At 38.8% G+C, this 21,166-nt stretch overlaps 2 protein-coding genes across 5 annotated transcripts in view; one reads left to right on the top strand and one right to left on the bottom strand.

The window, feature by feature from the left end:
- Positions 1 to 622: 622 nt before the first annotated feature.
- Positions 623 to 11,220, top strand: LOC146324951 (SAM pointed domain-containing Ets transcription factor-like). Its single transcript, XM_084719974.1, has 6 exons — positions 623 to 890; positions 6,040 to 6,460; positions 9,143 to 9,340; positions 9,456 to 9,500; positions 9,598 to 9,735; positions 10,616 to 11,220. The coding sequence occupies exons 2-6, from the start codon at positions 6,058 to 6,060 to the stop codon at positions 10,792 to 10,794; spliced, it is 963 nt and encodes a 320-aa protein (XP_084576100.1). The 5' UTR covers positions 623 to 890; positions 6,040 to 6,057; the 3' UTR covers positions 10,795 to 11,220.
- Positions 11,221 to 12,877: 1,657 nt separating this feature from the next.
- pacsin1a (protein kinase C and casein kinase substrate in neurons 1a) overlaps positions 12,878 to 21,166 on the bottom strand; it is a 60,442-nt gene continuing 52,153 nt past the window's right edge. For all 4 annotated transcript variants that reach the window (XM_084720626.1, XM_084720624.1, XM_084720625.1 and 1 more), the window contains 4 exons: positions 19,639 to 19,759; positions 19,431 to 19,537; positions 17,406 to 17,602; positions 12,878 to 15,542 (listed from right to left, as the gene is read on the bottom strand). In XM_084720626.1, the coding sequence (XP_084576752.1) occupies positions 15,433 to 15,542; positions 17,406 to 17,602; positions 19,431 to 19,537; positions 19,639 to 19,759 (535 nt within the window). In that variant the 3' untranslated portion in view covers positions 12,878 to 15,432. The remainder of the gene's footprint in view (positions 15,543 to 17,405; positions 17,603 to 19,430; positions 19,538 to 19,638; positions 19,760 to 21,166) is intronic.

Genomic DNA, 21,166 nt, shown 5'->3' with positions numbered 1-21,166 from the left:
GGAATCAGAGGATTTGGACATTTTGTCTTGAAAAATTACTCAAACCAAGTAAACGATTATCAAAAAAGTTGGCAATTAATTTAACAGTTCATCAATTAATCATTGGAGTTCTAAAAAAAAAAAAAAAAAGCCTCTGTCACTTTCCTCATGTCATTTCCATCATCTCTTTCCCATCATCTCCAAAAGGTCCAGCGGTGACTGATTAGTAAAGATGTTTGGGAGCATTTATTTACAATAGAAATTCTCCGCCAAGTTTCCTCCTGCAGAACCTCAACTTTAGCTTTACTCCAAAACGGACAGGTATTATTCCTCACCTCTGGCACAGAATGGTGAACTTTGACGCAGTTACCTTTGTGGATCAGATTAGATAAAATTAAGTTCCACTAGTCCTCTGGCTTCAGTTGATTTGTGGTTTCTGTTCACAAAGTTCAGATATCATCCCTAAAAACTGCCATTCTTGAAATGATTGTTAAAACTCAAAGGTGCTCTCACAGCTTCTCCCCAGGCTGTTAAGACTTGGCAGGTTTATTTACTTAAGGGACTCTCCATCTGAACACTGCCTCGAGTCATTATTAACTATGCACTTAGAGCAGCCGCTCTCATTGGGACACACCCTTTCTTTCAGAATTGATATGTCACGAAGGCACAGCGTCCCAAATAAGTCAAACCCTTGCTGCTGAGACCAGAAGTGAAACAAGGTGTCTCAGTGGTTTCAGTGGACAGAAGAGATCCAGCTCTGAGTGCTGGGCAGGAGACAAGAACTACACACATCACATCCTCACCTGAGGACAAGTTACGAGAACCTTTAAGTTAAAGTTCACACTTTAACTAAAGACAGGGGAACACGGTGAAGAACCAAGCGGAGCCTCAACACTGGAATCAACTTCTAGGTAAGACTGCAGTTCATTATAAGGTTCAAAACATTTCTACAGCTATTCTGCTGTTGTTATCATTATCATCACTACCTCATTATACTGACTGATACTAGCAGTATCCAGGTACTTTACCTGAGTAAAGGTAGTAATACTTCAGGGAAAAGTAAGGTGCTTTTTCTGTCGGTGGGTCAAAACGTAAAGAGGATTCTCACTGACATTTTAAGAGTGGGAACAGTCATGTAGTCATGAGTGAATCTGATGTTTGTCTCTGAGTTTTATTGTAATTTTATTGTACTATCATGTGTAAATAGTTGGTGTGTTGAGCTGTTGTGTATTTTAGTTTGAGGATCCTGGTATTGTGCATGCTGGCTCACTGTCACAGCTGACTGACATGAAATATTTTGTTGCTTAAAAAGGACAGCTCACCTATAAATCAAAAGTACATATTTTTCTTCTTATCTTTAGTGATATTTATCCATCCAGATTGTTTTGATGTGAGCTGCTGAGTTTTGAAGAGTATGGATTATCAAAAAAAAAAAAGAAAGAAAGAAAAGAGAAAGAAAATGAAAAAATAAAAAAAAACTCATAACCATGTAAAGATAATACACAGACCTTTCTGTATTTTATTTCAGGGAAGACACACATCTCTGCAATATTACCAAAACCTAAAAAAAAACCAACAACAACTAGGATGAAAACTATGTTATTTTGATTCTGGGGTGAACTGTCCCTTTAAAATACAAGTACAATGCTTCAGAAATTTTCTTTGAAATTGATTTCAGTTATTTTCCATCACTGTCTATTACTCCCATTACTTCCAGAGTTACTATCCCTCTATCTTGTTATGACTCTATTTATATATTTCTGTTGACACTATTTCCTCTACTGTTATTACAGGCTGATTATACAGAGTGATGCTGTTACTATTACCAACAATACCAGTTCTACTAGTGCTCCAACTAATAATTTATGATAATGAAACTTTTTATAAAGGTGTCTGGACCACTGAAAACATCAAACATTATTTAAAATGAGTGTTTCCAAATTTGAATGCAGACAATAACTAACTGTGACTATTGACCATAAAAATGATTTTTACTCTGTTTGTCTGAAGTGGCAATAATCACACTTTGTAAGAGCCCAGTAAAAACAATTTGGAGCTGATATACTGAATCCATGTTTTGCATAAAGATAAAAGCAAAACTTTGTGTGTACTGTGACTCTTGGAGGGATTACTGAACGGGCCTACAGGGCACAGGCCTGGGGGACAGCTGTACCACAGCATCTGTTTGAAGTGACTTAACATTTATTAGCAAAAAGAAATCATGCAAAAATACCACAAAGATACATAACAGAACTACAGTGACACAAAGAGACATAAAACTACCACATGGAAACAAAAAACAACTACATGGTGACATAAAGCTACCACAAAGAGAAACGAAAGTATCACAAAGAGACAAAACAACTACAAGACACGCAAAACTATCACAAAGAGAGACAAAACTACTACAAAGACACACTGAGTCTCTTTAAATCTGTGTGTGCTCTTATAAAGAAGGGGTGGGTGGCCTTTTTACATGTCTGTCCTCAGCTGTCCCATAATCTGTCCACGGTATGTCTGAGAAACGGTGACTTACATGTTCTCTCTCACTTTTTTTTTACTGCAACCTGACATGGACATTTTTTGAGCAGAGACAGAACAGCTCATAAAGGTGTGTTATCGAGCACCTTTTGTTCAAAGAACAGAGGAATGCAGGCAGCGCTGAATGACCACAGCTTTTCATATCGACTAAATGCCTCTCATATCAGTTTGGCTGCAATCTAATGAGGTGCAAAACACGGCAGCGAGTTTAAGTCTACAAATAATGGACCTGCTCTCATGAGCACGCTGCTTTCATTTAGGCAGAAAGGACATTTGTCCCAGAGAAAAAGGATAATCCAGAAGAGCAAGTTTTTTTTTACAGCCACTGAACATTTAAACTGTTGACGCCTGGAGGCGATGAAATAAAAGCAGAGACATGGACCATGTGTCCAGACATCTGGGTCTTGCAACTTGTTCACATAGTCACAGAAGTGTTTTCTTTTAGTGTTCCTCTATTTTGACTTTTTAGTGATTTTGTACTGGTATTCTTCCCACATTTAAGACCATTAATCACATCTTTGAAGATGATGAACTTGTGTGGAAAACTGTTGGCAACAGGCCACAAATAACAGCTCCTCTTTTCTTCTGCAAGCGTACTTTAATCATTTTATCAGTAATCAGTTATTTATTGCTCCGTTTTTTGTCTTTTGAGAACTGCCTTGTTTCTTATCACACCACCACCACACCATGTGCCTTTGTTTTGAAAATGCTTTGGACCGAGGACCCGTTTGCACAATACTTCATACTCAATATTTACCAAAAAGGTAGTTCATGAATAATATTCTCTGTAGCGTGTTCAGAGTCTGATACCGTGCAGAACATTTTACCCTTAAATAGGTTTTGGTAAAGACTGCCGATACTCACTTCTTACATGCATCTTAGTCTTTTATAATGTCTCATACACTCTATTCTAAGGAGGCAGAAAGATTAAGAAAGGCAGGATGTATTAAATGGATGCATATGTAGTTTTACTTTAATCACTTTTAGATTGAAACAGGTGTATAATTGTGTCAGAGGCACCACTCCCAGCCCAGTGAGCTGTTCTCTTACTCATACCATGAATACATTGCAGCTACTTATCCTTTATCCACCTGTTATGTGTGTCCCACCCTTTATGCTCTATTCTATCAAGCTTTCTTTTACAATTAATTTGTGATCCATCTTGCTGACCTGATGCACTTGATATTTTTGAAAAGGCACTGGGTGTTACACTGTGATAGTAACCAAACACCTATTTTACCTTTTAGTCTATTTTTTTTTAACAGTAAAACAGACTTAGATTAAATTTAACTTATATTTTCAAAGTTTCAAACAAGGTTTTGATCTTCCTTCCTTTCTTTATTTCTGTTCACCAGAGGTGGGGCAAAATTTTGTGCTCAAGTCTCCAAGTCAAGGCAGGAAAGTCCAGAGTCAAATCCCAAGTCCTTAATGAGAAACGTGGAATATATTTAGTGTAATAAATCATAAAATTATCATAATATGTGATCAGAGATTAAGGAAACATGCCAAGGTAAAATATTGACTAGTTAAAATTAATGCACAGTGTTCATTGAATTAGTTAGTGTCCATTCATGAGTGGTAAGAAATCATTAGTAATTATTTAGATGTTGATAATGGTTAAATTGAGCGACATGTTAGGCAGCCGCTGAACTCAAACTTCAGAGTGTGTATTTTCCAAGCAGTGGGTTTTTTCTTTTCAGGTTAATAAGCTTAGCTTTTCATTGACAGACAACTGGCAGTTATAAACAGCTGATCGATTCACAGTGTAGGACTTGTCAAAGTATGATGTTGTGCTTGTGTGGGTTCAGTGTAAAGCTGCCTGCAGCTAAACTGGCTGAGCTTCCTCGAGTCTGAGGAGGTAGCAGGCGGAAACAACTCTCTTCTATCATAGATCTTATATTAAATTAGCATTAATATACAGTTTGTGGCTTCAACTTGCTATTTGGATTGCAGTACTTATTTTTGAATGCTTGGGTGTTACATATTTCTCCTTAACTTTACATGTCGAGCTGTAAACAAGTCATAATTCTCCCTTCACCAAATGTAATGCCATTTTAACAATAGAGTCCTGACTTGCCGTCGTTTGTGTGACAACTTTTGAAAGTTGTTATATCTCTGTCTGTAATTTTCGACCCACATATTTTGCATACTACCGTTTGTTGTTTGTTTACCACTGCATAGGTTTGGTGCTCAAACAAAATTATCTTTGGTCTCACTTTTTGCAAATGGAGCTCAGTAAGTAATGTTAGTTCTTCACGGTTCTCTCCTCCAACTTGATTGGATGCTGTTGGATTGGTTCAAACAAAGTGGATCTGAGGTTTTTACTTGCTGGCACACTTTGAATAAGATCTCTATATTATGTGTGAAATAATAATACACGGTTTACTGTGTTTTTTGTAATAACTAGCTCTGAAAGCAGGAAAAATGGGAAAGATAATGGCAATCAGACATTTTAGTGTACAGCTATTATATAGTCTACAAAAATTTACCCACTCTGAAATATTTAGATGAATGGGTGATTTCTTCAGCCACACTAAAGCTGGCTTTCACTGCCACATAATGTTTTGCTGTAGCTTTTGTGAACATGTTCTGTTCAGAGCCCAGGCTGCCTTTTAATGCTTGGACTTTTTGTTGATGGCTAAGGTTTGCATAATCTGCTCCATGTTTTATGTCAAAGTGCTGCTGAACATTTTATTCCTTTGGCAGTGCCGCTGCCTCATTTCAAAGAAGACATACTAACTCATCTTTATTAAGCACAAATTTTCGTGGATGGCTCCTACTATTAAAGTTATTTGTTGCACCCATTAGCTACCACTGATAGAGCAACACTGCTGGAAACGGCTATATAATACTGAGGCAGTGTCCAGCATATATACATAGACATCTCGTACCTGATGAAATGGAATGCATTCTGGGACATGTAGTTTATGGACACTGAGGAGCTGAAGTCCAAGCAAAGTCATGAGTCACTGGTGTTAAAGTCCAAGTCGAGTTGCAAGTCTTTTCTGATTTTGTCAAGACAAGTCTAAAGTCATGAAATTTGTGACTCCACACCTCTGGTATTGTCTGTCTAAAAGGTGGAGCGGATCACTCTCTGACATTGTTGAATAATGATGGAAATAATGGAAGATAACAGCAGAATTTTACACCGGCTGAACCTGTTTGACCTGAATATGTCCAAACATATAGATTAGAGATTCTAAAATTACTTCTTGCAGGTTTTGGATCAAAAATAGGATTTTCAGTTAGATTAAGACATTGAAAGACAAACAATATCTTCGATGAATTCAACTGTCACAGAAGCTCCCTTTGACAAAGCTGGGATGACAGATTCCTTCTTTCAAAGTGAGTCCCAGCAAAGTAAATACCAAGGAATAAATGTCAAGTTTGCTTTTGGATTGCCACTGTTTAAATATTGGGCATTTGGGTATGGTTTCAGCAGAGCATCAATGCAACTCTGTCACTGCTGAAATGTCACATGTTATGACACCTTATGGAAACAGTGCTTTCTTCTTCCAGCATTAAACAAACCTGAGCATGGGGAGTCCAGGCTGTGCTGCACACTCTCCTCTCCACATCACTCACCACCACACCGACACCAGGATGGGCTGGCTGCACGAGGCTGAGGACATCAAACCGTCTCGCAGCTTGCTGGGGCTGCCTGAGATCAGCTGGCCGGGGGTCTACCTCCCCTGCTGTGAGAGGCTGGCTATGGAGGAGAACCCCTGGTTGCTGAGGATGACGGAGGCCCCCGCTCATGCTGCTCCTCCATCCAGGACTCCGGAGCTGAGCCTGGTCAAGCCCACTCAAGTCCAGGACCCCCCCTGTGGGGTGGAGGGTCAGGTGGAGGAGCGCTGTCTGGAGCAGGTGCAGACCATGGTGGTGGGAGAGGTGCTGAAGGACGTCGACACGGCCTGCAAACTGCTCAACATCGCATCAGGTAGGACAGAATACAAAGGGTTATTGTCGTGTTCATGATCACAGAGAGACATTTAAATAACAAAACCTGCTGCAGGAAGTGTTGGAAGAATTGTAGTCTAATAAAATAAACCTTCAGAGGCCATCATTTGTTTGTTTGCTCTCACATCAACATCTACAGTGTCACCACTGATAGCTGCTGAGCATCTGAGGCCCTGCCCACGCTGTGCAAACGTTTCTGTTGACAGAAGATCATCTTCACTTCATATGAACTGAGTCAGAGCCCTAAAATCATACACCGTGTGTGTGATTATTTGCTTTTATTACAGTCTGCTTCTTACCTTCAGAAAGTAGGAGGCACATTTATGGCAACTTATGATACATGTTGCATCATAGTCAGAATTTAACTTAAGAGTAAAAAACAAACAGCACAGTAACAATAAAACGCCGCCTCTCAGCAACCGGCAGACGGTTTTAATAGATCAGCTATAGAGTGAAAGAAAGAAGAGACACAAAACTGAATGGATTGAGTCTGTCCTAACTTTCTTCGCATAACTTGTTAATTTTGCTCAATCCATCTCAAAAAAGCAGCCATTTTAAAAGTTAATCTGCCGTAAGTGTAAGTTTAAAGTTAATTCCAAAGCGCCTCACATGGCAAAATTAAAAAAAACATACATGAGAGGAGTAAAAACAAACGACTGACAAAAACACAAATAAATATTTTGCATTTGCAATGATAAATGAAAATCAGTATAAGTAAGTAAAAGAAACACTAAGAAAAAACAAAAAAAAGAGTGAAGCTTGACACTTAAAAGACCAAAGTTAAAATTTTATTCCTAATTAAAAGCCAGACTAAAAAGATAGGTCTTTACTTTCTTTTTAAATACAGAGAGAGCTTTCTGTTCTGATGTTCTGAAAGGCAAAGAGGTCCGTAGTTCAGGGACATAAAAACAGAGGGCACTGTCATCGGTCAGTTTATGGGGCACAAAAAGAACATTTAGAAGAAAAGCGTCAGAGGACCAGAGGACCTGCTCACTCTGTAGACATAAACAGTTCATTCCAAGGTACCAAAAACACAATGATTCTTCTTTTCCAGGTAATTATACACTGATGAAAACATACTTATGAATATTATATTCCATTTCTGCCAATCAATCTATTGTTTTACAGTTAATCCTTGTTTGTCCAACCCAGTCTAGAGTAGAGTCTAAGTAGTGTTTCCATATCCATCTGGACTCCTCCTCCTGCTTCTTTTTAACTGGTCTGCATGCTGTAAATCATTTCTTATGCAGGTCAAATAGAGGCATCAGTATAAAATTCTGACTGTTTCATTACGAGGTAAAACTCCTCGTAGTATGTTTAAGTTAAGTCAGTATAGCCACAGAAGAGGAATTTTACAAACTGTCCTCAGGCTCAGAGTTGTACTCTGTGTGAAGATAAATTAACTCTGACAAGTAAAATCAGTCATGTGGTTCCTTAAATAAACATAACACTAGTTTGAATAGCAGTTTTGTTTTTGTGCTCGGGTTTAGTTAATACACAATTCACAGTCTAAGTAACATTTAAGATATTTAACTGACTAAATATCTTTTAAACTGGTTCAGTTTAGCAGTAGTTTAATAGTTTTCTCAACTTGACAAATTAACCTAACCATCAAACCTTCTTCTTTTTCTTGTAATGTCTTTACTAGTTAGTATTGCACTCTTTATATCAGGCAACTCAACTGTCTTTTTTATATTTTTTAAAGAGTGGGCAGCAACTAAAGGCTGAGCTGGTGCAAAGCAAAGTCTTTATACAAATGACTTACTGATTAGTCGTGGAGAACGTAGGGAAAATGCTGAGACAATAAGGATGAAGACAAACTGGCAAAGAAAGGGACAGAGGGAAACACAGAGGGAACAGGTGAAACTAATCGGTGATCAAAAAAGGCGGGAAAAGACAAAGACAGGAAAAAAAGCAAGAGAAACAAGAAGAAAGGCAAGAACTTCAAAATAAAACAGGAAACAACAAAACCATGTTATGGAGATATCCTGATTTTTAACCCCAGTAAATATGGATCAAACTCCAAAAAACACTGGATTCACACAAAACCAAAACCGAACAATGGTTCGACCCTCCCTGCCTGGTTAATCTGGATCTGTGTTTGTAACACTGTGCAGCAAAATGCCACAAAAAATGAAAAATAAAATCAAATTATTGTTCTGTGAATTATTATAAAACATAATTTCTGATAATATATAACAGATAAAAATCTTATTTTCCACGCAAATCTTTGCCTTCCAATGAAAATATTCATCAGCTGCCTCACAAAACTCACAAAAATGGACATGTTTTTGAAAACGAAGAGACCTGATGAGAAGCCCAACGACTGTACAACTGTTTTCACAGGCCGAGCAGCACTCCTCATGACGAGTTAACTGACCTTTATGTGTAACGTTGGTGGATATACAGTCACAGTACAGGACAGCAAATGTGGTAAACTGAGTTAAAGAGATAGTGTATGGCAGATAATATGTATTATCAACACTTATCATCAAAATTTGATGTAAAGTAGCAGCCTTCACCTGATGTTGTCATGATTTTATTGGAGAAATGAAAAAATCTGTAGTCTTGTCATGATTCTGACATATTTTGAGCTTCAGAAACTCAAAGCTGAACATGTGAAGAGCCGTGTAAAGGATCAGTCTGTGTTTTCCCTTTTTAGACCCGTTGGACTGGACCTGTGTGCACGTTCAGAAGTGGCTCCTCTGGACTGAGCACCTGTACAGGCTGCCGCAGGTCAGCACCATGTTTCTGGAGCTGGCTGGCAAGGATCTGTGCTCCATGACGGAGGCAGACTTCAGACAACGCTCCTCGCAGTTTGGAGATGTGCTGTACGCTCATCTGGACATCTGGAGATCTGGTAAGAACAAGAGAAACACTGGGGTATGAACCTAGATTATTGTGAAGCAAATGAGGTGTGACCAAGGGCAAATTGAGTATTCTGTGTGGTATAAACTCCTTGTTTGTTTCTTTAGCTGCAGCAATGAAAGAGCGCTGCCCACCAGAAGACAGCAAATCTGGTAAGTTCTTGGTCAAAACTAAATTTTGCTGCAGTGATTTCACTGATTAAAAAAAAAACACCTAACATCCGGTTTCTGAAAACCTCTCTTCTGTCAGCGGCTGATGATGATTCCTGGTCAGATGTGATGTGTAACTACCCCAGTCAGCCCATCCACCTGTGGCAGTTCCTCAGAGAGCTGCTCCTGAAGCCTCACAACTACAGCCGCTGCATCCGCTGGCTCAACAAAGAGAAAGGTGAGGTGACAGAGAGTTACTCGAGGCTGTGAGCGGAGAAACCGGATCATAGTTTGGCACAAATCTAAAAGGCCTTTTTCAGTGAAAACATTTGGACATTTTACAGTAAGAAAAGCACAGGCGTAACTAATGATATTAATTAATTTAGCTTCATTTATCATGGTCATATACATGCAAAAAATATTCTGGTTTTGCTATTATTCCAAAAAAGACATCCTACTAAACTGTTCACAGGGCTAATGAAACTGAATATCCCACTATAATATTTTGGGACCTTAATTAGTATCATTAGTAACCCCTGAGTTTCATATCAGTATGACTGCTGTGAAGGGGATCTATTAGTGTGCATGTAAATGTATTACATTGTCATGACTTACTGAGAGACTTGAGTAAAACAGAGCCATTGTTAATGTTATGTTGCTTTTCCTGCTATAAAAAAGGTCTATTAATCTTTGCCATGTATTTGTCTATTAAGTTTGCCTTTTGGTCAGGTTTTAGCACATTTGACATGACATGAAATACAACTGGAACATGAGAAGTGGTCACATAGTCAACTGAAGTATAATTTTAGCTAAATTATAGTATGGATTTCTTTTTCCAGTTTAATTTGCTATTATACTGAGAACAATTTTTAGTTTTGGAAATTTGTCTGTGACTGTAACACTGCTTGAAATAATGGTGTAAGGCCAGAAAGAGAACTAAGACTTGCAGGAAGAGTATGTATTTTACAGAGCAGTGGTTGTTTGTTTTCTGGATAACGGGCTGTCGGGCAAATGGAACTATTGGTGTGGCGGCCTCACAGAGCTGCTAACATGGCTGTACAGTTGACTTGTTCACCTCGGGATCCAAACTGATTAAGTTTTCTTTCCTCCTTCTGAAGGGATTTTCAAAATAGAAGACTCAGCTCACGTGGCCAAGCTCTGGGGCATCAGGAAGAACCGCCCGGCTATGAACTATGACAAACTGAGTCGCTCCATACGCCAGTACTACAAGAAAGGCATCATTCGTAAGCCTGATGTCTCACGCAGACTGGTGTACCAGTTTGTCAACCCCGTATGATGAAGAGGATTGGCTGATGCGCAGGCAATGAGCTGAGGAGGAACCAAAGATATGCTGGACATACAGTAGAAGTGACATAAACTCCGAAGCTCATTGGTTCGTTATATTTGATGTTTCATTTCAATTGTAAAGACTGCCTACTGAACTATGCACTCCTGCCTATCATGATATCCCTCTACTTTGTTATTCTGAAACCTGGATTTTATTTTATTTGTCTATTTGATGTATTTAGCACTCTTGTTTGAAATTTATTTTCAGGTGTGATGTTTGGTTTCTCAAAAGGAAACGTGCTTCGTCTTTGAACTACGGAAACATTTAAAGAAATAAGAAATATGCTTATTTTGCTTTCTTGTCAAGAATAAATGATACCACTAACAAGTCTGTTCACTAAATATGTAGCTGCAGCCAGCAGTCAGTTAGCTTAGCTTAGTGTAAAGACTGGAAACTGCTTGCTTGGCTCTGTCCAAAGTTTAAAAGAATCTGCTTATGAATGCAGCTCACTATTGAACATGTCTTGTTTGTTTAATCCGTTTAGCTTTAGGGGTGCTGGTAGGTGACGTCTGATGCCTTTGGACAGAGCTAGGCTAGCTGTTTCCAGTCTTTATGCTAAGCTAAGCTAGCCGATTGCTGGCCCCAGCTAGATATTTAGCATAGAGTGTTGAACCTCTCACCTTAACTCTCAGCAGGGAAGCAAAGAAGCATTAATTATCAAAAAAAAAAAAAAAAAAAAATTAAACTATTCCTTTTAAATTCTCTTTAAAAAATCTACTTCTTGTTATTCCCATTCAAGTCTCGGGAATATTTCAAAGTTGCAGAGCAATGCCAAAGTAAGCGAATATTTTATTAAACCTGCCTTGATAGATGGTCCTGTTTACATTTCTGTCTTTGGGTTTATGTTAAGGAACTAAAATAAAGCAATAAATTGCCAAAAGTTGTCTCCTTTCAAAGTAGAAACAAGTAGGGGAGAGCAGGGCGTCTTGTCACACAGGTAAGTTGACACATTGGTTAAAGCCTCTGCTTTTATACATGTTCTTATTTGTTGAAAAATATAATGTGACCACTGACCTGGTGATGAGGCAACCTGTCACAAATGCTCATTCTGGACATTTCTAACTCTATAGACCCTTTTTCTCTTTGTAAACATTATGACTTTTTGTGGGCAGAGGTTAGGTGGAGGCAGAAAAACACACTAGATAGCAAGTTTTGTTGGCTTGTTTCTTAACAATGGCTGAAGAAAATACGAGCTCTCCAGGACTGCGTCACTTGAAAAAGTTTACATTAGCCAGTGAAAGCATGTGTTCACGACTGGCTGATTCAGGTTGTTTTTCAGGACCTTTTTTTTCAAAGTATTTTACTAATTTAATGATCTGCGCGGCTGACAGGTGCTGCTTCGGTTCAGGACGCTGCTGTTGGCTCAGAGTACAGTGTGCTGAGTCGGGAGGACCAGTGGGAGAGTAAAACAGCCTGACTATTTTCTCACCTAATTCAGTAAATTAAGGATTTATTCCCACCAAACCAGAGCTGGTGATTATTGGAACAGTGGAAACAGTTAACAAGGCAAATAAAGCTCATCCTATTTCGGTAAAAGAGAGAAAACTGAGTTCAGAAGGTGATTGGTAGCATTTTTTTGTTTTATTTGTTTATTTTGTCTCCCAGCTTTTCATCTAATCGTGTTTAACCATAAAATACCATAAAACCCTCTGGCACCAAACAACACAGCAAGATGACATTTTAGCTTAGTTATGTGGCTTACTACTCTGTCTTTGCCTCCAGTGTTTTCTTGGTTTTGTCTCCAGCTAATTCCATGACACACAAAGTGTCTCTGTGACAAGTAGAAATCTAAATATTATGCAGTACATTTCTGCACAATATCTTATTATTTAATTTGATATTAAAAACTGTCAAAACGTGTGACAAGATGCCCCGCTCTCCCCTACAAGTGGAATAAATCATTCACTCAAAATCACTCACGCAGGCCATGCAAAAAACACACGGACAATAACTCTTTTTTTTTTTTTTTCAACAAACTTGTTTCCCTTTCAAACCAATATCGCAATATTGACACCATCACAACAAATTTGAGTCGGGTTTTTCATCACTATCGTCATTATTTATCTGTGATCATAATCATCTTTATGCATATTTAAATGAACTTCTTGTTACATCAAGATGAACAGGCACTACACCAGTTAGGAGATAAAAGTACATCACTAACTATGAACATACATCTTCTAGACCGCTAATATAGGGTTTCCACAACGTGAGCTGCTGTCCCCTGTGTGCATAAGGAAGAGATCATCAACATAAAAAAGCATTTACATGTACACCTTTTTACTGCCTCAACGTGGTTAGGTCTCATTTTCAACTCAACACAGTTGTACAGTTACAATAGAATATAATCTTTAAATTACATCATCATATACAAATCTGACAGCGTGGGATAACGTCACGCTTTTATGATACACTGACAATTCCATTGCAATGAAATTCATACGATATGTTACCTATTACTTAATATGTTTTCCATTGCTGTTATTTTAATGAAACACATTTACATGTATAACACTACATTTTGTCTTAATAGTCAATCACTTGCATTTTTTTTTTTTTTTTAACATTTTTTTTTCTGTTACATTTACACAACTCATACACACTGGATGATGAAGATGTTTTCCCCCAAAATATTAACCTGGTAATGTGGATTATGTGTCTTGAACTTGGGTGTATTGTGTAGATAGTGTGTTCAATGTATGTGTGTTTGCATGTGTGTGTGTGTGTGTGTGTGTGTGTGTGTGTGTGTGTGTGTGCGCATCAAGGGTGTGGGACAAGTTTGATGATAGAGGAGTCCTTTTTGCTATGCTGGACAACTTACTCTAAGACACAACTTGTGAGCTGGTGATGTGTTTTTCTCCTCATGTGTGAGACCCAAACCTGTCGAATTCTGTTCCAGACACAGAGCTAAAACACATCTGACTGCTGTTGGTCCAGTGAAATTTAAAAACTTCAGGACGACTAAGTTATAAAAAGCTTCTCTTCCATCTAATCAGAGATTTAGGTGCAACTTGTAGCGAGAAAACTCACTGATCTGATGAAGCGTTTCCTGCTGTAAATTTAATATCTATGGAGCAAGTCAAAGATTTAAAAACAACCACGTAGTGCACTCTGTAAGAGCCGTCTTACACGCAGTGCAGAACTGGTGATGATGTATTCCCTGTGTTGTCGTGAGTGTTCTGCAGACAAGTGAAGTTTGGGTGGACTGGGAGGCAGCTACAAGTTGATCCTCACTGAAGCTGTTTCACATGTGATATGTGAAGTTATTGCATGGAGAGAAAACATAGAGTTGATGGTATTGGGTCATTCTTTGGCTCAGCAGGGAAACGGGCCACATAACTAGTGCTTTTTGCTAGGTAGGGCTTTAAATGACAGTAGAGAGCCATGTTTAGACAACGTGCCCTCTTTCAAGCCCAAACACTAGTACATTCATGTCCTGTTGGAGAGGCTTCGATCACACTGACATGTCTCCATTGGCCCCTCGCTCTGGAAGAAAAGTGCCTGGCTCAGGCATTGTTCAAAACCCTCCTCTTATATACTGCAGTAGCAACCTCGAGAAGATGATCTGACTTCGCTCTGAGGGAATGTGTCGCTCGTGTTTCTCGTTAGCGGTAGTGGATTTTAAAATGAGACCTGAATACTGAACCAAGAATGAAAGCCTCTGCAGAAACTGCATCCTGTCCATGGATCTGCATGGAGATGATATTGTCAAAAGACTTGTGATGCTGAGAAAAACAAAAGAAAAAAAAATGTTGAAAACAAAACAAACAAACATAAAATCAGTTCATGAACAAGCTTCCATTCGTGAGAACAGAAGCATGTGATGCTAAAAAGTGAACTCTGCATTTTGTAGTTGAAGTGTTGCATCAAGTTGTAGCCTGCGCGGCGCTGCAGGATTCAGGGAATGCAAGTTGTTGCATAGCACATGCTGCTATGCAAGTTTCAGAAACAGTTAAAAACACATAGCACTGCACACACTGGAAAGAGGTTGGACCAAATCACAAAGAAAAACAAAAAAAACAAACTAAAAAAAAAAAAAAGTAGAGGATACTGTCTGTGGTACTTTAAACACTACACAGCATTCCCGATGTAAGAATGACGACTGACCACACACAGCATTAGAAATGCTACACAAAAATGGCATCACACTGTATATACACAATGCAGGTTAAAGAAGCTCGTCTTTGTCGAATGGGTATAACTGATTATATTATCTTCCCATTTTCACAAGAGAACAGACTGCAGTATACTGCAAGTTTAAATAAGCTGCATTATACGTTAAATACAGCTACACAGAGAAGCAATGTGTTCCTGCACTGTTTTGATGTTATAGTTGAGTGTGTATATACTGGAATAACTGCTGCTCCTGTTTTTAAATGTGTAAGTCCACCCAACCCAAATGCTGGATAAAATATATTATACTGATATATTGTCTTTTAGGTTACTAAGTTTTTATTTAGGCAAGACTGCTTGGCGCATCTGTTGGGCAAGGGATGTGTTGCTCTTAAGTCTCTGGCTATGTGCGGTGCAATTGGACGGGACAGTTCAAGCTGCCTCCAATGGCGTGTCCTTGTCCAGTTAACGTGACTAGATTGGCTCGACATAATTGGCCGGGTACAGTCCCTCTCGGCCGTTGTCCAAGCGACCTCTACACCAGCCTTGCTCGTCTTCGTCCTCGGTCTTGGTCAGTTCGTCACCTGTGAAGGAGGAGACACCACTTCTTAGTCAACAAGCACTCCTGTGTCAAGTACTGAATGATCATTTAAAATGAAGATATAAATACATGACTTTTGATTGACTTTTGTGCTTGTACAGTAAATATCAAAATACCATCAGCAGCTGGTTAGCTTAGCTTAGCATAAAGACTGATGTTGCCTTCAAATTTAGATCCTTTTTACAAGAGTCCATATGAATGCCCTCTTCTTGTGGTGTTCAAATCCTCAGAAATGGACATTTTCTTAAGACTTCACAAGTTGTGATGTGTTTGCTGACATTTTCAGAAATGGCACAGGCCATGGAAGTTCAATTTTTGGTGGATGGTAAGTTAATATATTATAATTTTAGTTGTATAGAGTTGTTCTTTGCAATTTTATAATTTGCCTGAAGAAAATGTTGATGACCTCAACGGCCTCATCCGGCATTTTCTTACCCGCTCGCTAGCTTGCTAAATTTGTTGCTTCTAGATGCAATTAGTTATCCAAGCCTATCGTGTGCATGATTTCTCATGTGACTGCAAGCATGAAAAAAAAGAAGGAACAACGATCCTGGCTCAAGGTGAAATACATCCACCCAGCAGCATCTTTTGAGCTCACTAATTAACATGTTAATAAGTTCTAAGAACCGGTTTGGCATGTTAACACCCTGTGAAACCACAGCTTGTTTTTGCCTGATTAAACAAAGGAGATATAACATACTAATTAGTGAGCTTTACAGATGATGGTAAGTAGATTTAGTCACCTTGCTGTGTCCCCTTGTTTCTAATCTTTGTGCATAGCTAAGCTATTGCTTCCTGGTATCTCATCTGGCTCTTGGCAAGAAAGCAAGCGTGTGTTTCTCAAAACTAAACCTTTAACTGTTCAATACTGTACCTTTTAAATGAACTAAATATTGTTTCAAAGTCTCCTCTGCACTGCCAGTAATAAAACTGTGGTAGGAAAATTAGTTTTTGTTCTTGATGGCTTCAAAGTCAGGTCAGATTTAAAGATCTTCAAGAGTAACAAGACCAGGTGGAAAAGCAGCCTTTTGCACCCCTCTGCTTCAGTCTGCATCACCTCTAACCACACCTGAACAATGATGCCACGGGGTCTTGAAGTACACCTGTACGTAGCTGGTAATGGCTTCTCACTGTTCCACTGATGTACAGGTGGTCATAAAACACTAAGAAACGCCGCACTGTGTCGACAAAGTGTGAGGACGAACACAACTGATTGCAAGTAAACATGTATGCAAAAAAAGGTTTCCAGACAAATGTTTTCTAAGAAAAGACATTCAACACATGGTGCGTAACACTGCACGTAAATAGAAATTTCATCTGTTTACAAGAAAACCCCACAGGGCACCTTTAGTTTTCTTAAAAAACAAAACAAAAGTCTTTTTGCATGCTTTCTAATAAATAAGAATAATCAATTCAGTGATCGCCAGATGTCCCTAAACTCATTTAAAACACCTTTATCTTAAACTATGTGTTTAAAAATAGAACCTGGGTGTGCGTTACGGGGAGTCAGGATGAAGATGCGCAGCTGTGGCTTCTTCAATAGTTATTTTTCGGTCTTTAAATCGTTAGTCATGTCACGGTGCAGGGTCTGAACGCTCTTTTTCACACCATTTCTCAAAGAGCTCGTGTTAATTGGTGGCAAGTGCCTGTAATTTGTTTTCCATGTGGCTATTATTGACTAATCACTGCTATCTTGCAAAGAGGAAGAGGAGCTTTTAGAGTAGAAATCAGGGCAGAGTTGGTGATTTTTGACCACCTGTGCGTTGTGTGATGAGGTCCCGGGCCTTTCACATATGAGAAAGACGAAATAATACGTATCCTGTGTCATCTGACTGCTGATAATTACCTGCTTTGAAGGAGAGCTCATCCTGTTCCTGGCCTTCGTAGTCATAGAGAGCGCGGACGCGGACTCCTTTCCCAGTGCTGGAATCATCTTCAAATGAATTTCCGTTTCCACCGTTCTCGTTGCCGGAGTACGCAGCGGGCTGCTCATCATCGGACCACTCAGTCGAGTAAGCTTGGTTCTTATCATAGCTGCTCACACTGGAGGACAGAGAAAATACGGCGTGAGATTTGATGTTAAATGAGCACCAAAACTAAATACCAAAAGCACTGTTACGGGAGAAGTTAGCAGCAAATCCCATGAAAAGGTCAAAACCAACGATGAATTGATCCCACTAACAAGCATTATGTGCGCAGCTCATTCCTCTGTGTCAGATATCTAAACCTATTACAAACACACCATTAAGCGTCACTGTTGCACTAGGGGGCATGAACTACAGTGCCCATGTTCATCATAATGAATGATCATTATAATGAATGTGGGCACTGTAGTCCATTTTGAATTGATCCCACACACACCATCCTGCTGCTTTAAATACTCACTAGCATCTGCAGCTGAAAATAGTCCCCCAGTAAATGCACTTTTTACTCCTGTTTAAGGAACATTCAATGGCAACTACAGTGCCCACCTGTTTTAAGAGATTATTTAGCTTTTTTTTTTTTTTTTTTTTTTTTAAATAGAGAGATATTTGTGACCTGTCTTTAAAAACTTAGGAGCTTTTGAGTGAGAAACAGATAACAAGGAAGTGTGGATATACTGAGTTTTGATCTTTTCATGAGATTTACTGACAAAAACACTAATAATGGTACTGCTTTATAACACGACTAACCTTATAAAAGGTTTATTAATAGGTTGTAAATACTTAAATCATTAATAAGGAAATCTAAACAAGTTATAACAGTTTCCATACATTGGCATGGGCTCACTATTTGGCAAAATCCAGTTACTGCTTACTACTAATTAATCTTACTCATGAGTTACATTCATATCTGGGAAAATAGAGCCTTATTGTGTGAAAAACACCGCCATTTCTTTGATGTGTTAATTTTATATGCCAGATTTAACTTTTTGTCTATTACAATATGCTGCCAAAAGGCCAGTAACTCATTAACAAATATCTATTGAAGCTGACATGTATACATTTTTTTTATATTCCAGATAGTACCTGATACCTGGAATTTTTTTTTTTTTTTGGTATCATGTCTGTTGAGGTTCAAAGCGAGCTGAACTGATACATCACAATACATCAATTCATCAAGGGGCTGAGACGGAACTTTAAAAAAAAAGTCTATGAGAGCGGGAACCACAATAATAGATGATTTTTTTTATATATAAAAATGTGTGTAACCACGTGTGCGGACGGGAGCAGGGTGGGATGGGAGTCATTCTTTTGGGGTTGGGATGTAACAGGATTTTTTTTTTTTTAAATTCTGTCACAGGGTTGGGACAGGATGAGAGCGATGGTTAATGCAGCGGAGCAGATGAAAAGGTGAGCAATTAACTTGCTCAATCTAGTGGTAAATAACCAGTGTAGGCGAGTGTGTCAGTGATAAAGACTACAGCTTCTAAAGACCAAAGCACATGTGTGTCTTTTTAAACTGCTGGTACAGCGTGGCTGTGATGGTCAAGTCTTCCAACATTGGTGGAGTACTTTGGTAAAAAGTGCAGTACTGCAGTGGAAAACGAAGTAGAAGTACCAAAAGCCAGCAGAGTCAAGTTGATGTAGTAGAAATGTGGCTAAAGTAGGTTAAGAAAGCAATGAGACCTGAGGTTTAACAGTACAGATAAATGTGGGCTCACTAGTTGGCAAGCAACAGGTTTACAACCTAATTAATAATGTAGTTATAAACATTTATAAATCATTTATAAGGGTAGTAAGGGTAATCAGCACTGTTGTTGCATCCTTTAAGAATAAAAACTTGATGACAAGAAATATTAGTGACTTCAATTCAATGATGATATTTCCTGACTGAACAGAGTGTGTTTTAATGTGACTGATGTGATTGTCAATAGATTTCTTGAACTGACCTGCTACGATCACCAGGTGGAGCCACATGGTCGGTGCTTGGAGTGGGTGGGGCTCCGTCTGGTTTCTTCTTCTTTGGAGGAGCACTGGCCTGGTCTGGGTTGTATTCCTGCAGATGAGACAGAAACACACGAAAGCAGAATAAAGAGAAGAAGTAAACGAAGAGGAGAGATTTGTCTTATGTGCACATGCGAAGGTTTAATGCAGCACCTCGAACGCAGGCCAGTTCATATGCATCCCGGGACCGTGGTTGTTGCTGAACCACTTCAGGTCCTCTTGTGTGTTTGCAGCCAGGATTGTGCGCTCCAGTTCTCTGTATATTGTGGCATAGCTGCGGAGAGGAAAAAAAATGGAACAAACAGTGACAATGAAAGTGCCAGCAGAGACCTGGGGGTGCTGCCAATTTGGCGACAGAACCCACAATGCAGTTCAAAATCTGGGTTGAGAGAGATCCAACACTGGGTCATGACAAGAATCGAGTGTCTCCCAGAGTTTTCTGCTGAAGCCGAAGCCTTCAACAGCTGAAGTATTTGGCCTGAATAATCCTAATAATCCTTTTAGGATATTATTGTTTACACTGCTACAGTTTCTACAAATTTCTGCAGTGTGTTTTAGATTAAAAAGGGCATGTTCACTTTGTAGTCATATTACCGAAAATACAGGATAAACTGATTTGATTATGTTTTCTAAATGAATTAAGTACAAATCTATTTTTCTAAATTAGAGTCTCAAACATCATCCAAGCTTGAACATTAACTAAATGGATGCTGTGCAGGATTGAAGAGGTGAAGTACAGCACATTAAAAACTGAAAATTAACAGATTTGATTTCATAACTAGATTTTGGAAAGATGAGGGCATGTTCCTCATAAAAGGCAATCATAGACTGTAACGTCTAGTGGAACAAATGCTTCTCTGCAGTTTTAATCAGTGATCCTGAAGCAATATTTATTCGGGCATATTTAAATTCAAGCCAATACAAACCAAACTTTTTTTTTAAGAAAAAATGGTTTGGTCTTTCACACTACTCTCAGGTGAAAAGTTTAACATCTAGCCAGCCCTGCGCCCCTTCAAGAAACTTTAAAAATGGCCAGTTGTCAAAAGTCAGGTGTTCAGAAAAGAAGAAAGAAAGGAAAAAAGAGGAAATGACAGCAGAGATTCAAGGGACTCCATGGCCAAGTATTTGAAAGTAAAACCTCGGGAGATCATGTTGTCGTACGCACGACTGAGGCACACGGTGGGCCTTGGTGTACATATATTTAAGAAGAGAAACTAAAGCTTGACTTGCACCACCATGATCACACTGAATACAGAAAATAAGCACGTACTGTAAAGATAACATTTTCTTTTTTGGCTTTCATGATAATGACTTCAGTTCATGAAACTAAACAAGCCCGCCTCTGAGTGTTAATTTCCGCTTTTATTTGCTGTGAGCATTTATGAGTCATTATAGTTGCTGAAAATAATAGTCATTAACAGACAGTGTCTAATACGCTGAATTTGTCTATGGGAAGTGGAATTTGGCAATATTGTCTGAGAAAATTGACTGTTGCGTGATAAACAATGAATCCCTTTTATCTGCTCTTGTGTGGATAAATATGAGTTTTGTGCAAAGAATTATTTGATGGTTGAGAAGGTCACAGAGCTAGATTCAGTGATAAACAGTGCTGGGGTGTAGTAACTACTTTGGGTCATGTAATTCATAGTGTTCTCATTATGTTTTTTTGCCATGCAATTTG

This window comes from Lutjanus erythropterus, chromosome 6 (genome assembly GCF_056507025.1).
Source record: "Lutjanus erythropterus isolate fLutEry1 chromosome 6, fLutEry1.hap2, whole genome shotgun sequence".
Taxonomy (NCBI): Eukaryota; Metazoa; Chordata; class Actinopteri; order Lutjaniformes; family Lutjanidae; genus Lutjanus; species Lutjanus erythropterus.
The sequence above is the reverse complement of the archived record's forward strand: the minus strand, read 5'-3'. Positions and strand labels throughout refer to the sequence as shown.